Raw genomic sequence first — 12,062 nt, 5'->3', positions numbered from 1 at the left:
GCTCTACCTCACCACCTTCTATCCTTCCTGTCGGGGTCCCTCAAAGTTCCGTCCTTGGCCCCCTTCTGTTCTCTCTGTACACCTCCTCTCTGGGTGCACTCATTAACTCCTTTGGCCTCCAATATCACCTCTATGCGGATGACACCCAAATCTACCTTTCCTCTCCTGATATGTCCCCCACTGTTTTCTCTCAGGTTTCGAACTGCCTCTCTGCCATCTCCACCTCGATGTCTGAGCGATTTCTGAAGCTGAATATGGACAAAACCGAACTCATTATCTTTCCCCCACCCAGAGCTATGCCCCCTACTAATATCTCTATCACTGTTAACAACACCATCATCTCCCCCGTTCCCCAACTCTGCTACCTGGGTGTCACTCTTGACTCCTCCCTCTCCTTTGCACCCCACATCCAAGCCCTGGCCCATTCTTGCCGGTTCCAGTTACGCAACATTGCTCGCATCAGGCCCTTTCTCTCACAGAGTGCAACTAAGCTGATCATCCACTCATTGGTCATCTCACGGCTCGACTACTGCAATGTTCTCATCACTGGCCTCGCTCAATCCCAACTGGCTCCTCTCCAATCTGTCCTCAATGCTGCAGCCAGGCTTATCTTCCTCTCCCGCCGCTCTAATTCTGCCACTCCCCTTCATCAAAATCTGCACTGGCTTCCATTCCCCTACAGAATCCTCTTCAAACACCTCACACTCACATACAGGGCCATCTCTAATTCCATTGCTCCATATATCTCTAACCTCATCTCCATTCATACACCCTCCCGCCCTCTACGGTCGGCTGACGACTGTCGTCTCTCCTCCACCCTGATCACTGCTTCCCATGCTTGAGTACAGGACTTTGCCCGTGCTGCACCCCTTCAGTGGAACGCACTCCCTCGCTCCATTAGACTCTCCCCGACCTTGCAAAGCTTCAAACGGGCACTGAAAACTCACCTATTCATCAAAGCATACCCTTCCACTGCATAAACCAGATGGTTCTCCGACCCCTTGCCTGTTTACATCCTGCTATCTAACCACCACCCACTTGTTTGCACCTCTTGTAATCTGTCTGTCTCCCCTTCCTACTAGATTGTAAGCTCCTCCGAGTAGGGCCCTCTTCCCTCCTGTTGTCAAAGCCCTCTTCTCTTCACATGTCACTCACAGCTCTCCTATACTCCAACACTCAGTGACCATCTTTGTCCGCATACTCATCTCCATCATTGGCATCTAGCCTCTAGTTGTATGTTGACTGAGTCCTCACTACTTATATCCAAGCTGTAATGTGTATTGAACTGTGGCGCTCTTTATTTGTACTGTATTCTTGTTATTTATTCAATGTTATGCCAAGCTTTGTCTCCCTCTATTGTTCCTTTGTACGGCGCTGCGAAACACTTGTGGCGCCTTATAAATAAAATTATAATAATAATAATATCTCCCACACCATGCTTAGCAGGTAACCAGCTGGGGGTGGGGGGTTGTGGGCACTGTATCTAAAGGTGCCACTTCCCCCTCCTGTATGTCACGTGTTTTGCCCTCACCCTCCTCACCTGTGTGTTCCTGCCAACCTCCCCTGGATTGTGACAGCTTTCTATGTGATAAAGCAGTTTCCCACTACTTCTATGTGCCACTATCTGCCCCTTTCCCTTTTCTTCTGCCAACAAACATCCTTCCATTTTCATTTGTCACCTTCTGTCCCACCTCTGCCCTCCTCCCAGCATCTGAGAGCGCCCCCCCTCTTTCACCTTAAGTGTAGAACCACCTATATTTGGCCCCTGGGACAGTCTTTAATACACTGACGGACATCTTACTCCTAGACATGGTCTCTCTCTCTCTACCCAGACAATCTCTATCTCCCTTATACCCGGCATGCTCTCTTGATTCTCCCACTCTCTGACACCCTCCCTCTCACTTCCCAATCTCATCCATTTCTCTCTTTCCCCCAGACATACTCCCACTTTCTTGACTCTCTCTCATTCCCTATTTTTTCCAAGAAACCCTTTGGTGGTGGGGGGCCCCTTTCAAGATTTTGCTATGGGGCCCACAAAGTTCTGGTTACGCCCCTGTGCTTGTTGATCATATTGTTCCAACCTAGTGGCAACTAATCACCCGCACCAGCAAGAATATGGTGGTACTTTCTAATCTTTGCGGCCAACGCTTACGCCAGTTACGCCGCTTTCAGAATACTTTATAGGACCATCATCCGCTCGCCACGCTTCGGGCTCGATCTGCTCACCACTTTACTAAAGGTAATAGAAGGTGGTGTGGACACAGGAGGGTGGTGTGGACCCAGGGTGTTGCGCCTTACACAACGTTCCATAGCGTAAGCGGTGGCCGCAAAAATGAGGAAGTACCAATATGGTTTCTGCTTTGCCCACTACCATAAGACCCTTGTGTTGCAGTTTTGAAGAGTAGAAGACTATTATGAGTGGCAGAAAGGAATGAGGCTGAGGACTGAGTAATACACTCATGCAGCACCAGGGGACGCTCAGCACAGATCCTGCCTTATACTACTACGATAATGGCTACAGCCCAGGCCAGTACAGGAAGCCTGCTACATATGATCTGCTCCTCCCAGCACAAGTGTAAGCATGGTGACAAGCTGCCTACCCGCACTAAGTATAAATGCGAATCAGCCAGCTGGGACGCCCTGGAGATCACGTTATCGGCTGGGTCACTGCTAGGCGCCATGCTGCGTCGGCTGGGGGTTGTCAGACTCAGGTCACTCAGCCGCAGCGCGTCGCGCCGGCTCTGCTGCTCTCCAGCACAGGCGCATCCGATTCCTATACACACACTGCGCACGCAGCAGCCCCAGTGTACACAGAACTCTGACAAATCGGGATTCAGCAGCTGGTGATAACCCGTGGCGCATGCGCATTCCAGCTGTCTGACACGTATTGTAATTCTTCACACAGCAGTGCACAGTAGTACACATGCAGATCATTAAAAGTTTTCTCTCTGCCGATATGCATTATTACTGAGCAAGCATTCAATATTTTCATGGTTAGACCATGAAATGTATTGTTATATCCGTTAGCTATATATGTGCACTAGTGATCCGCAGCACCATACAGCAAGCTCATATTTACAATCCAAACTGTTTGCAGCAAACATAAGAACTAAAGTGCAAAACAATGCAGGACATTGGAGGATACAAGGTAGTGAAGTAGTTTTGTACTGTCCCTGAGCAGTGGCGGATCTAGACCACCTTTCTTCTAGGGGGGCAGTTTACGGTTAAATTTGACACTCCTCCCCTTCCAGTCATGACTCCTCCCCTTTCCAGTCCTGACTCCTCCCCTTATTGGGCCCTGTTACTCCTAAATCACCCCAGCTGTCACTATTTTGGGTACTTGTTTCCTAGCACGGCGCCCGTCGCATACCTTAAGTTAAGGTATGCGATGGCCACGACCGACGCGATATTTGGCTATTTTTAGCCTTTATTGCCGGCACTGAGAAAATAGCGTTGATCGCGTCCATCGCATGCCATTATAATGGAACACAATGCGACCGACGCGATCAACGCGATATTACATAGGGTTCAATGTTAAATTATCTGGCTATTACAAAATCGCGTTGATCGCGTCCATCGCATGCCATTATAATGGAACACAATGCGACCGACGCGATCAACGCGATATTACATAGGGTTCAATGTTAAATTATCTGGCTATTACAAAATCGCGTTGATCGCGTCCATCGCAGGCCATTATAATGCGACTGACGCAATTTTACATAGGGAACAATGTTAAATGCCCCCCCCCCCATTGTTAACGGCAACCCACGATTAACAGCAACCTGAAGCATGGCAAGCGTAGCGAGCCCACGAGGGGCGGCGGTACAGGTCCTACGAGCTTTTCATACACCCACTATCCACGTCGGTGTGGAGTTGATTTTATACAGTGTGGCGAGCGCAGCGAGCCCCGAGTGGAGACGCTTAATACCTGTGAAGTAATGCGCATCCACTCGCAGTGGCTCGCTGCTCTCGCCACGCTTCGGGCTCGGTGGCTCGCTGCGCTCGCCATACTATATAAAATCAACTTCACGCCAACGTGGATAGTGGGGGTATGAAAAGGTCGGAGGACGCGTACGTCGCCACGCTTCGGGTTGGCGTTGATCGTGGGGTGACGTTAACAATGGGGGGGGGGGGGCATTTCACCCATGAGGGTGGGTATACAATGAAAATTGGGGTCTGGAGGGCATTTTACATTGGGGCCAATGTAAAATCGGGTCTCAGGGACCATTTTACATTGATTCCAATGTAAAAAATTGTGTTGATCGCATTGCATGCAATTTGGTTGCATGCGATGGACCCGATTTTTTGGGTCCCGATGGATGCAATTAAAATCGCTGGCGCCATGCTAGGAAACAAGTACCCTATTTTGTCTGTTACCCATGAATCAATACTACAACATGAACAGCTATGATTGGAACGGGTACTTTTACCTCCCTGTAGCAGACATTTCTGTAGCTTAGCAACCTCATTAACTTCCAGGGGGGACCTGGCATCTGAGGACAGTACCATGGTGGACGGGTGAGGTATGGCCAGTGCGACAGGCTTGTATTAGCGAGGAGGGCCTGGTGATGCCCCCAGGAGGCAGAGCAGTGGTTGTGTCCAGAGGGAATATTTAAATGTCTTCTGTTAGATGCTGAGTACATGAGTTTCAGCAGAGAGTGTGTGGCTGCTGGTGCTGGACTGGGGAAGACAGGGCTCTGTGAGAAAGGGACATTATTACTGTAAATAATCAGGGTGGTAGTGACCAGTAATAAATGGCCTTATTCAGATTTGAGCTCAGTACAAATTTGTTTGAAAAATAGGCAAAACCATGTGCACAACACGTTTGTTGGTAAGCTGCTCAATCAGAGGTGTGTCATTCAGGTGCCAAAAGGGAGGGGTAATCCTGTCTAGGAAAAAAAAAAACATTTTGTATCCCAATTGCACACGGAGTGAGAAAATAACTACATATTAATCAGATAATACAGAGATCTTGGTTGCATATGTCTGCAGATATAGGGCTAAGCCCCCAGGCCGTACGTCAAGGCCTCTCTGTCACTGGGGGTCCCTAATACTGGGTATGGGTCTGGGGTGTGGGCCCCCAACGTGCCGGCACAGGCTGAGTACCCCAGGGCAGCACACAAATGAAAATTAGTAAGGGTTAATAAGAAGCACTAAGTGCTATGTAGGGAAGTGAAGGTGGGATTAAAATACAAAATATATACAATGTGATAGGAAAAATAAGAGTTAATAAAGTGTTAGGGTGTGCTAACCTGGAGCAAACCAGCTGGTGCTGGACTGGGGAAGACAGGGCTCTGTGGGAAAAGGACATTATTACTGTAAATAATCAGGGTGGTAGTGACCAGTAATAAATGGCCTTATTCAGATTTGAGCTCAGTACAAATTTGTTTGAAAAATAGGCAAAACCATGTGCCTGCAGGTGGGGCAGATGTAACCTGTGCAAAGAGAGTTTGATTTGTTTGTGTTATTTTGTTTCTGTGCAGGGTAAATACTGGCTGCATTATTTTTACACTGCAATTTAGATTTCAGTTTCACCACACCCCACCCAAATTTAACCCTCTTTGCACAGGTTACATCTGCTCCTCCTGCAGTGCACATGGTTTTGCCCATTTTCCGAACAAATTTGTACTGAGCTCAGATCTGAATAAGGCCCAAAGGGAGCACTGTCAGGGCTGCACAGCTATCACCTGCACACACACATATATCCAGGTAGCTGTATATACACATTATCCCGTATTTGGGGAGAGGGATGACATGCCCTGTCCAGAGCACACGCTGCACAAGTCAGGGAGCAGCAGCTGTGAGTGTAATGACAGGATAGATGAAAGACTGCTGATTAACTGCGATAGAAGAATTTAATGTGACCTGCGTCTGGGAGCTCAGCTCACTGACACTGACAAAAGCTGGGAGGGAGCAGGACTTTAAAGAGCGTTTGTTTACCCTGGCTGATGGCATAAGTGTGTGTGGGGGGGGAAATCGCCCTCTCCGCCCCCCTCTGTATCCGTCCCTGTCCCTGCTATACTCTCTCACCCTACTATCACCTGTCACCCACTGCCTGGCATACTATTCCTGACAACTACAGCCTCTATCACCCACTGCTTCTCGTTATCACTCACTGCCTGCCATCCTATCCCTGTCACCCATGGCCTTTCTGACACCTACTGCCTGGCATCCTATTCATGTTACCCACTGTCTCTATCCATCAACCACTCCATGTCCCTTCCTACCTGTTGCCACCTATTTCTCTCCATCACCCAATGCCTAGCATTCTTTTCTTGACACCCACTACCTTTCATCATCACTCTTTGTTGGTCAGCCACTTCTTCCAGTCACCCTCTACTCATCACCCACTGCCTTTTCCAGTCAGCTTCTCCATCCTCCATGTCACCTTCACCCTCTCTGTCAGCTATGGCCTGGCATCCTATTCCTGTCACCCACTGTCTCTTAATCACCAACTTAAGTCACCCATCTGCCTGGCATTCTACATCTGTCACCCACTGAGTCTCCATAGCATCACCCATTGCCTGCCACTCTCTAATAGTCCCCTACTGCCTCTTCCTGTCATCATCTCACTGTTCCCAACTACCTCGGTCACCATTTGCCTTCACCAGTCCCCCTCACTCTCTGCCATCAGCTATATTATGATAGGGAGAGGAGGGGGCACAAAGCATATTTTTGCACCTATACCTACTATTTACAAGTTTCACTATTGCATTGAATGGTGCAAAGGTTCATTTCTGTTTCTAGGTGATGTGGATGATGGTATAATTATGTAAGATGATGCATGAGGAAAGAGGAACCTGCTTGTGAGAGTTCACAAATTAGGTATGACCATGTAAAAGATAGTGTCTGTACCTCCTTATGGATGAGGTCAACTTTGTGTTCAGTATAGGTTTTAATTGTATGAAATAAATGTTTTTACATTGTAATCTATAGTATACTAGTTTCACCCTGATAAGTGTATGTAAAGTGAAACAAAGGTTTATATACAGCCTATTCTGCTGTATTTATTTAACACAATCATTTTTGGGGTATTCAATTACCGATGAGGACATCTGTATGGTTTCTTACACCAATCTCAGGTAGTACCCTCCGCTTGCTATAGAGTTTTGAGGAGTGCATGTCTACCCCCCCCCCCCCCCCCCCAAATTTAGGGCCTAATTCAAAGTTAATCACAAAAGCCAAATCGTTCTCAAATGGACAAAACCAAGTAGCACTGCAGGTGTGACAAATGTAATATGTGTATTTAAAGGGACCATACACAGATCCGATTTGGGCCAATTTCAACAGATTCCAATTTGAAGCATGATAAATCTGTCCCAAAGTCACGGTATGTTAATGCTAATAAACAGAAATCAAACACATGCCAGTAGAACTATATAAAAAATAAAAATAGGCAAACACAAACAGAACACAAATGAATGATAATCTTTGTTTTTCTTTAATAGTTCATTTTCACTGTAAGAACAAAGATTCACCCTTTTAGATTTGAAGTTTACAGTCGATCAAGTACTTTAGGAAAATAGACCATATAACTAATGATTCCTGTTTATACAAAAAGTTCAATTTAATAATTAAAAGATTTTTTTTCAAACAAAGAAATTGATATACTGCGTTATAAGATCGTTGTTTTATCTCATAAATATTTTTAAAAGCTTACAAAAGCACAGAAATGATAATAAAATAACCTTTGGAGTATCTGGTCCCAGACCATGATGATAAATGGAAACTCAGGGTATAATGTCTATAGTACAAACTGGAAAATAGGACTGACCTAGAACATACATATATGAAAAATTTCATAAACTTATGAAAATCACGGTAATAAGAAGAATCTACCTTCTTGTGCTCAATACTATATATTTTTAGCTGCCATTAAGGACAGCGTTTTCTGTTCTGCTCTGTAAATCACAAATACCAGATATATAAACGAGAGCAGTTACAGTGGACGTTTCCAGCATGTGGTATCATTAGGCTACCGTACCATCTATAATAATACATATTGTATACTTTTTTTTTTTTTGAGCCTCCTTTTGCCAAGTATTTGTCAGTGAGTTTGGGACTACTGTAATATGTTGTGGCCAGTTTTATAGTCCCAGACCACCGAGTCATATCAGTCAGATATTATCTCACAGTAAGGGAAAAATAATAATATATAAATTGGAATACCGTAAGATCTTAAAAAAATAAATATGTGCTGATAAAAAGAAGCTGACCTCTACTATTAATTCATATTATTAATGTTTACGGGATCTTCTTGCTGCTGGAACACAGACTGTTTCCCAGGGTGTGGTATGGGGCTCCGAGAGTGGGGATCCCGACTGCCGGTGCTCCGACATGGGGTGAGTGCAAAGAAGCCCCTTGCGGGCTCTCTGCGCTTTCCACGCGGCAGGCCTGGTGGCTCGCTGCGCTCGCCACAGGTTCTGTTCTCCCTCTATGGGGGTCGTGGGCCCCCACAAGGCAGAATAGCCCCTGTAAGTCGGGATCCCTTGTCGGAACACCGCAATCAGGATCCCAACGTTGGGATACTGACTGTCCGGATCCCCACTGTCAGAGCGTCATCCGGCAACCATTTCCCATGCTTCTGATGCATACACCCCATTTAATGTTTCAGCTAGCAAGTAACACAGCTGCGTAAACACAGGCCCACCAAGATCAACATAAGACATTCTAGCAGCTCATAAACCCAAGCTTTAATGCTACTGAAGTATAGGCATGTCTGTAAGCCCCAAACATGCGTTTTTTATAACAGAATTGTGATGCAAACTGAAATCTCTGGGATTTTTTTTTTCACCATTCCGCTGCGGACACATTTAACTACAAGACCTAGAATGCAACAGTACAATGCTCATTGTTATGCTACTGCCTCATAAGGAGATATTGCCAATGGCTTGTAATAACTAAAAAGGAAGGTTTACTCATTGTATATGTAGAAACTAAAGAACAGTTACTGTACGGTTCAATACGAGGAAGAAAAGAAATAAGTCCCCTGAATGGCTGCTGCTGGACAGAAGGTTGATAATGAACTCCTCATGAAATGCTAAGTTTGTTGGCACATGCAGGGGGTAAGACTGGTGGAGGAAAAGAGAGGCTATAGATAATCAATCCTAATGACAAGTTTGCACTGTTTACATTGGAATGAATTCTACAGTATTTAAATCACGTTGAATCAATTCCTGTAACTGCTGCTTTTCTCTTCTAGTTACAATCTCTTTGCCTGTGATATATGCACAGCAGGCAAATGTACAGATATGAATGAGATATATGGAACAGAAATTACCCAAGCTTTGTGGTAGTCCCATTTAATGATACCGACACAATATTTGGACTATGTTCCATTTTCTGGGCAGAGTATGGCACTGTGTGATCCACTCTTCTCTGGCAGACACGAGTGCAGGCAATCCACGTTCTCCAATATAGGTTTAACGGAAACTCCTCCGTCGGCACTTCCACGCAGACTGGCCTTCATCCTGCAGTTTCTTAAACGTTGGTCCCAGAAACAACCACCAGCTGAAGCCGATGACCACACACACAATAGCCTCCACAAAATAACCGTCTAGTGTAGTCACACACGTGCCACCTAATTTTAAACATGACTGCAAAATAGCAGTAAAAGAAGAAAGAGGAAAGCATGAAATCATAGGGTATAGTAGAAATCATATTCAAATAAAATGCTACTTTCTGTGCCTTTCTATGCAATGTTACTGGAGAATGTAAGTTCCGGCCCATGATTTAGTCTTAATCACCATTTGATTAACCTCTTTAAAATAGTGGGAGGACCGGAGGCCATAATCCAGGGGTGGCCAAACCTGTCCTCAATATCTACCAACAGTTAATTTTTTTCAGGCAACCTGTGGATCTATAGTAAATGTGCCTATACACGGTACAATTATTGTATACAATTTGGACTAGATCGTATTGCATACGTTTTGCAATGCAATGAGATGCAATCTAGTACAAAAAGTATGTGCAGCACATACTTTTTGTGCTGTGTGATGTGCATGGGAGTGCGCATCGCATCTGTTAAATTGTACCGTGTATGGGCACCGTAAGAATGAATGCAGCATGTTTGAAAATGTGACCGGTAAGGTGCCCATATACGGTACAATTGTTATGTGCGATGAGGTGCGCGCTCCCATCGCACAGCTCAAAAGTATGTGCTGCACATACTTTTTGTACTAGATCTCATCTCATTGCATTGCATAACCTATGCAATGCAATGAGATACAATATTGTATACAATAATTGTACCATGTATGGGCACCTTTAGTAATAACTACAGCTGTGCTCCAGCTAGGTGATTTGGAAAACATGGCCGTTAGTAAATATCGAGGACCGGTTTGGCAACCCCTGAAGTAGTCTTTCCGTTCGTTCTCACACTCACATGACCTTCCATTGTCACAAAGATCTGGGCTAATATCCAATAGGATACATTTCACTTTGGTTTCTCTACAATATTGAAGACAGATTAAACATAATTGTGGAATACTAGGAGATTGCATTTAATGTGCATAATAAAAGCAGTATGATAGGATTGCATTATCTGTTACTTTTACATTTGCGAGTTGTAGACTTTATAATGGGAAAACATCTGGATGCAGAATGAAGTGTGAAAAAAAAAAAATCGACAATGTATTAAACTTCCACAGCCTAACCCTAACCTCCTAATGGTGTCTAACCTAACCCTCCTCCCCCACAGTTTAAGCCTAACCTCCCCTTGGTGTCTAGACTAACCCCAACCTCCCCCCGGTGTCTAGCCCATCTTCCTGTCCCACAGCCTGATGCAGGCCACACACGCACCGATGCGGGCGGTGAGATGCTGTACGATGAGGAGCGCGCTCCCGCGGCACCTCATCGCACAGTACAAAAAGTATGTGCTGCACATACTTTTTGTACCGGCTTTTTCTAGCACAGCATCGCATGCACATCGTATGCACAAGGCATACGATGCGATGCTGTGTGTGCTAGTTAAGCCCACAACGCACGCTGGAATCGGTGCGTGTGTGGGCTGCATTACCCTCATCTAACTTTGGTGTCTAGCTTAACCCTTCTTTCACGCAGTCTAACCTCCCCCTGGTGTCTAGCCTAACCCTCCTGTCCCACAGTTTAAACCTAACACATACTATAGTTCTGTACCACCTGCAATATAACAGATATATACTGTAATACACAATTCAATCCTGGAACAACTGTAATATAACTGGCGTATGTTGTACAACATATTCCAGTTCTGAAACTCCTGTAATATAACTGTTATATAGTTATTGTAAAACATATTCCAGTTCTGGAAAACCTATAATACATCTTGTATATGCTGGAACAAGTAATCCAGCTCTGAAACACCTGTGATATAACTTGTATATGCTGTAACACTTATGCTGTTTTGGAACATATGTATTATAACTGGTATAAGCTGTAACACATGTTACAAGAAATTACATTTATAGGTGAAGGATTATATAGCCATTTACCTCAGCAGCTTCGTGGTCAGCGCAGCTCTGACCCTCTGACCCAACACACTCTTTACTTGTCAGATGATCCACAAACCAAAGGGCCATTGTAGATGGCCAGTTCCCTCCAAGATTAGACACTGTGTTTAGAAGGGTCATGTAGGTTCCTCCAATCAGGGGGTCACTAACTTTGGCATTGAAAGCCATGACTGCCACAAACATACTATATAACGTAATCTGGAAAACAAGAGAACATTTGCCATAAGCAATGTTTCATACTAATATCTTCATGGTTTTCGTAAATGGTTTGGGAGAGGAGCTAGTTTATTTTTATACAAATAAGTAAAATTATTATTTTTTAAGAAATAATTATTCACAATCCAATTTCATATCTAAACCATAGTATAGGAAACAGACATACAAATGATTTGTAATCCAATGTAAAAGACAAAGGGGAGTAATTAACTTAGTCAGTCCGTCCCCCCCCCCCATACCCGTTGTGGTATGGTGGGCACTGGAGGAGCAGGAGTGGTCTGAGGACTTGTGGGAAAGACTGTGGGGCCCTGAAGGAGCTTTCAGGGAAATGACAGTTGAATGGTAATGATTTAA

At 44.9% G+C, this 12,062-nt stretch overlaps 2 protein-coding genes across 3 annotated transcripts in view; both read right to left on the bottom strand.

The window, feature by feature from the left end:
- Positions 1–2,779, bottom strand: part of MISO1 (mitochondrial inner membrane subdomain organizer 1) — a 40,228-nt gene extending 37,449 nt beyond the window's left edge. Inside the window, exon 1 of the mRNA XM_083177898.1 lies at positions 2,601–2,779. Coding sequence (XP_083034024.1) covers positions 2,601–2,681 — 81 coding nt within the window. The 5' untranslated portion in view covers positions 2,682–2,779. The remainder of the gene's footprint in view (positions 1–2,600) is intronic.
- A 4,644-nt stretch (positions 2,780–7,423) lies between these two features.
- The window catches only part of SLC33A1 (solute carrier family 33 member 1), a 28,160-nt gene continuing 23,521 nt past the window's right edge, over positions 7,424–12,062 (bottom strand). For both annotated transcript variants that reach the window (XM_083177895.1, XM_083177897.1), the window contains exons 6-7: positions 11,475–11,690; positions 7,424–9,599 (exon numbers count right to left, since the gene is read on the bottom strand). In XM_083177895.1, coding sequence (XP_083034021.1) covers positions 9,426–9,599; positions 11,475–11,690 — 390 coding nt within the window. In that variant the 3' untranslated portion in view covers positions 7,424–9,425. The remainder of the gene's footprint in view (positions 9,600–11,474; positions 11,691–12,062) is intronic.

Source organism: Crinia signifera, chromosome 3, assembly GCF_055691185.1.
Source record: "Crinia signifera chromosome 3, ASM5569118v1, whole genome shotgun sequence".
NCBI classification, from domain to species: domain Eukaryota; kingdom Metazoa; phylum Chordata; class Amphibia; order Anura; family Myobatrachidae; genus Crinia; species Crinia signifera.
The sequence above is the reverse complement of the archived record's forward strand: the minus strand, read 5'-3'. Positions and strand labels throughout refer to the sequence as shown.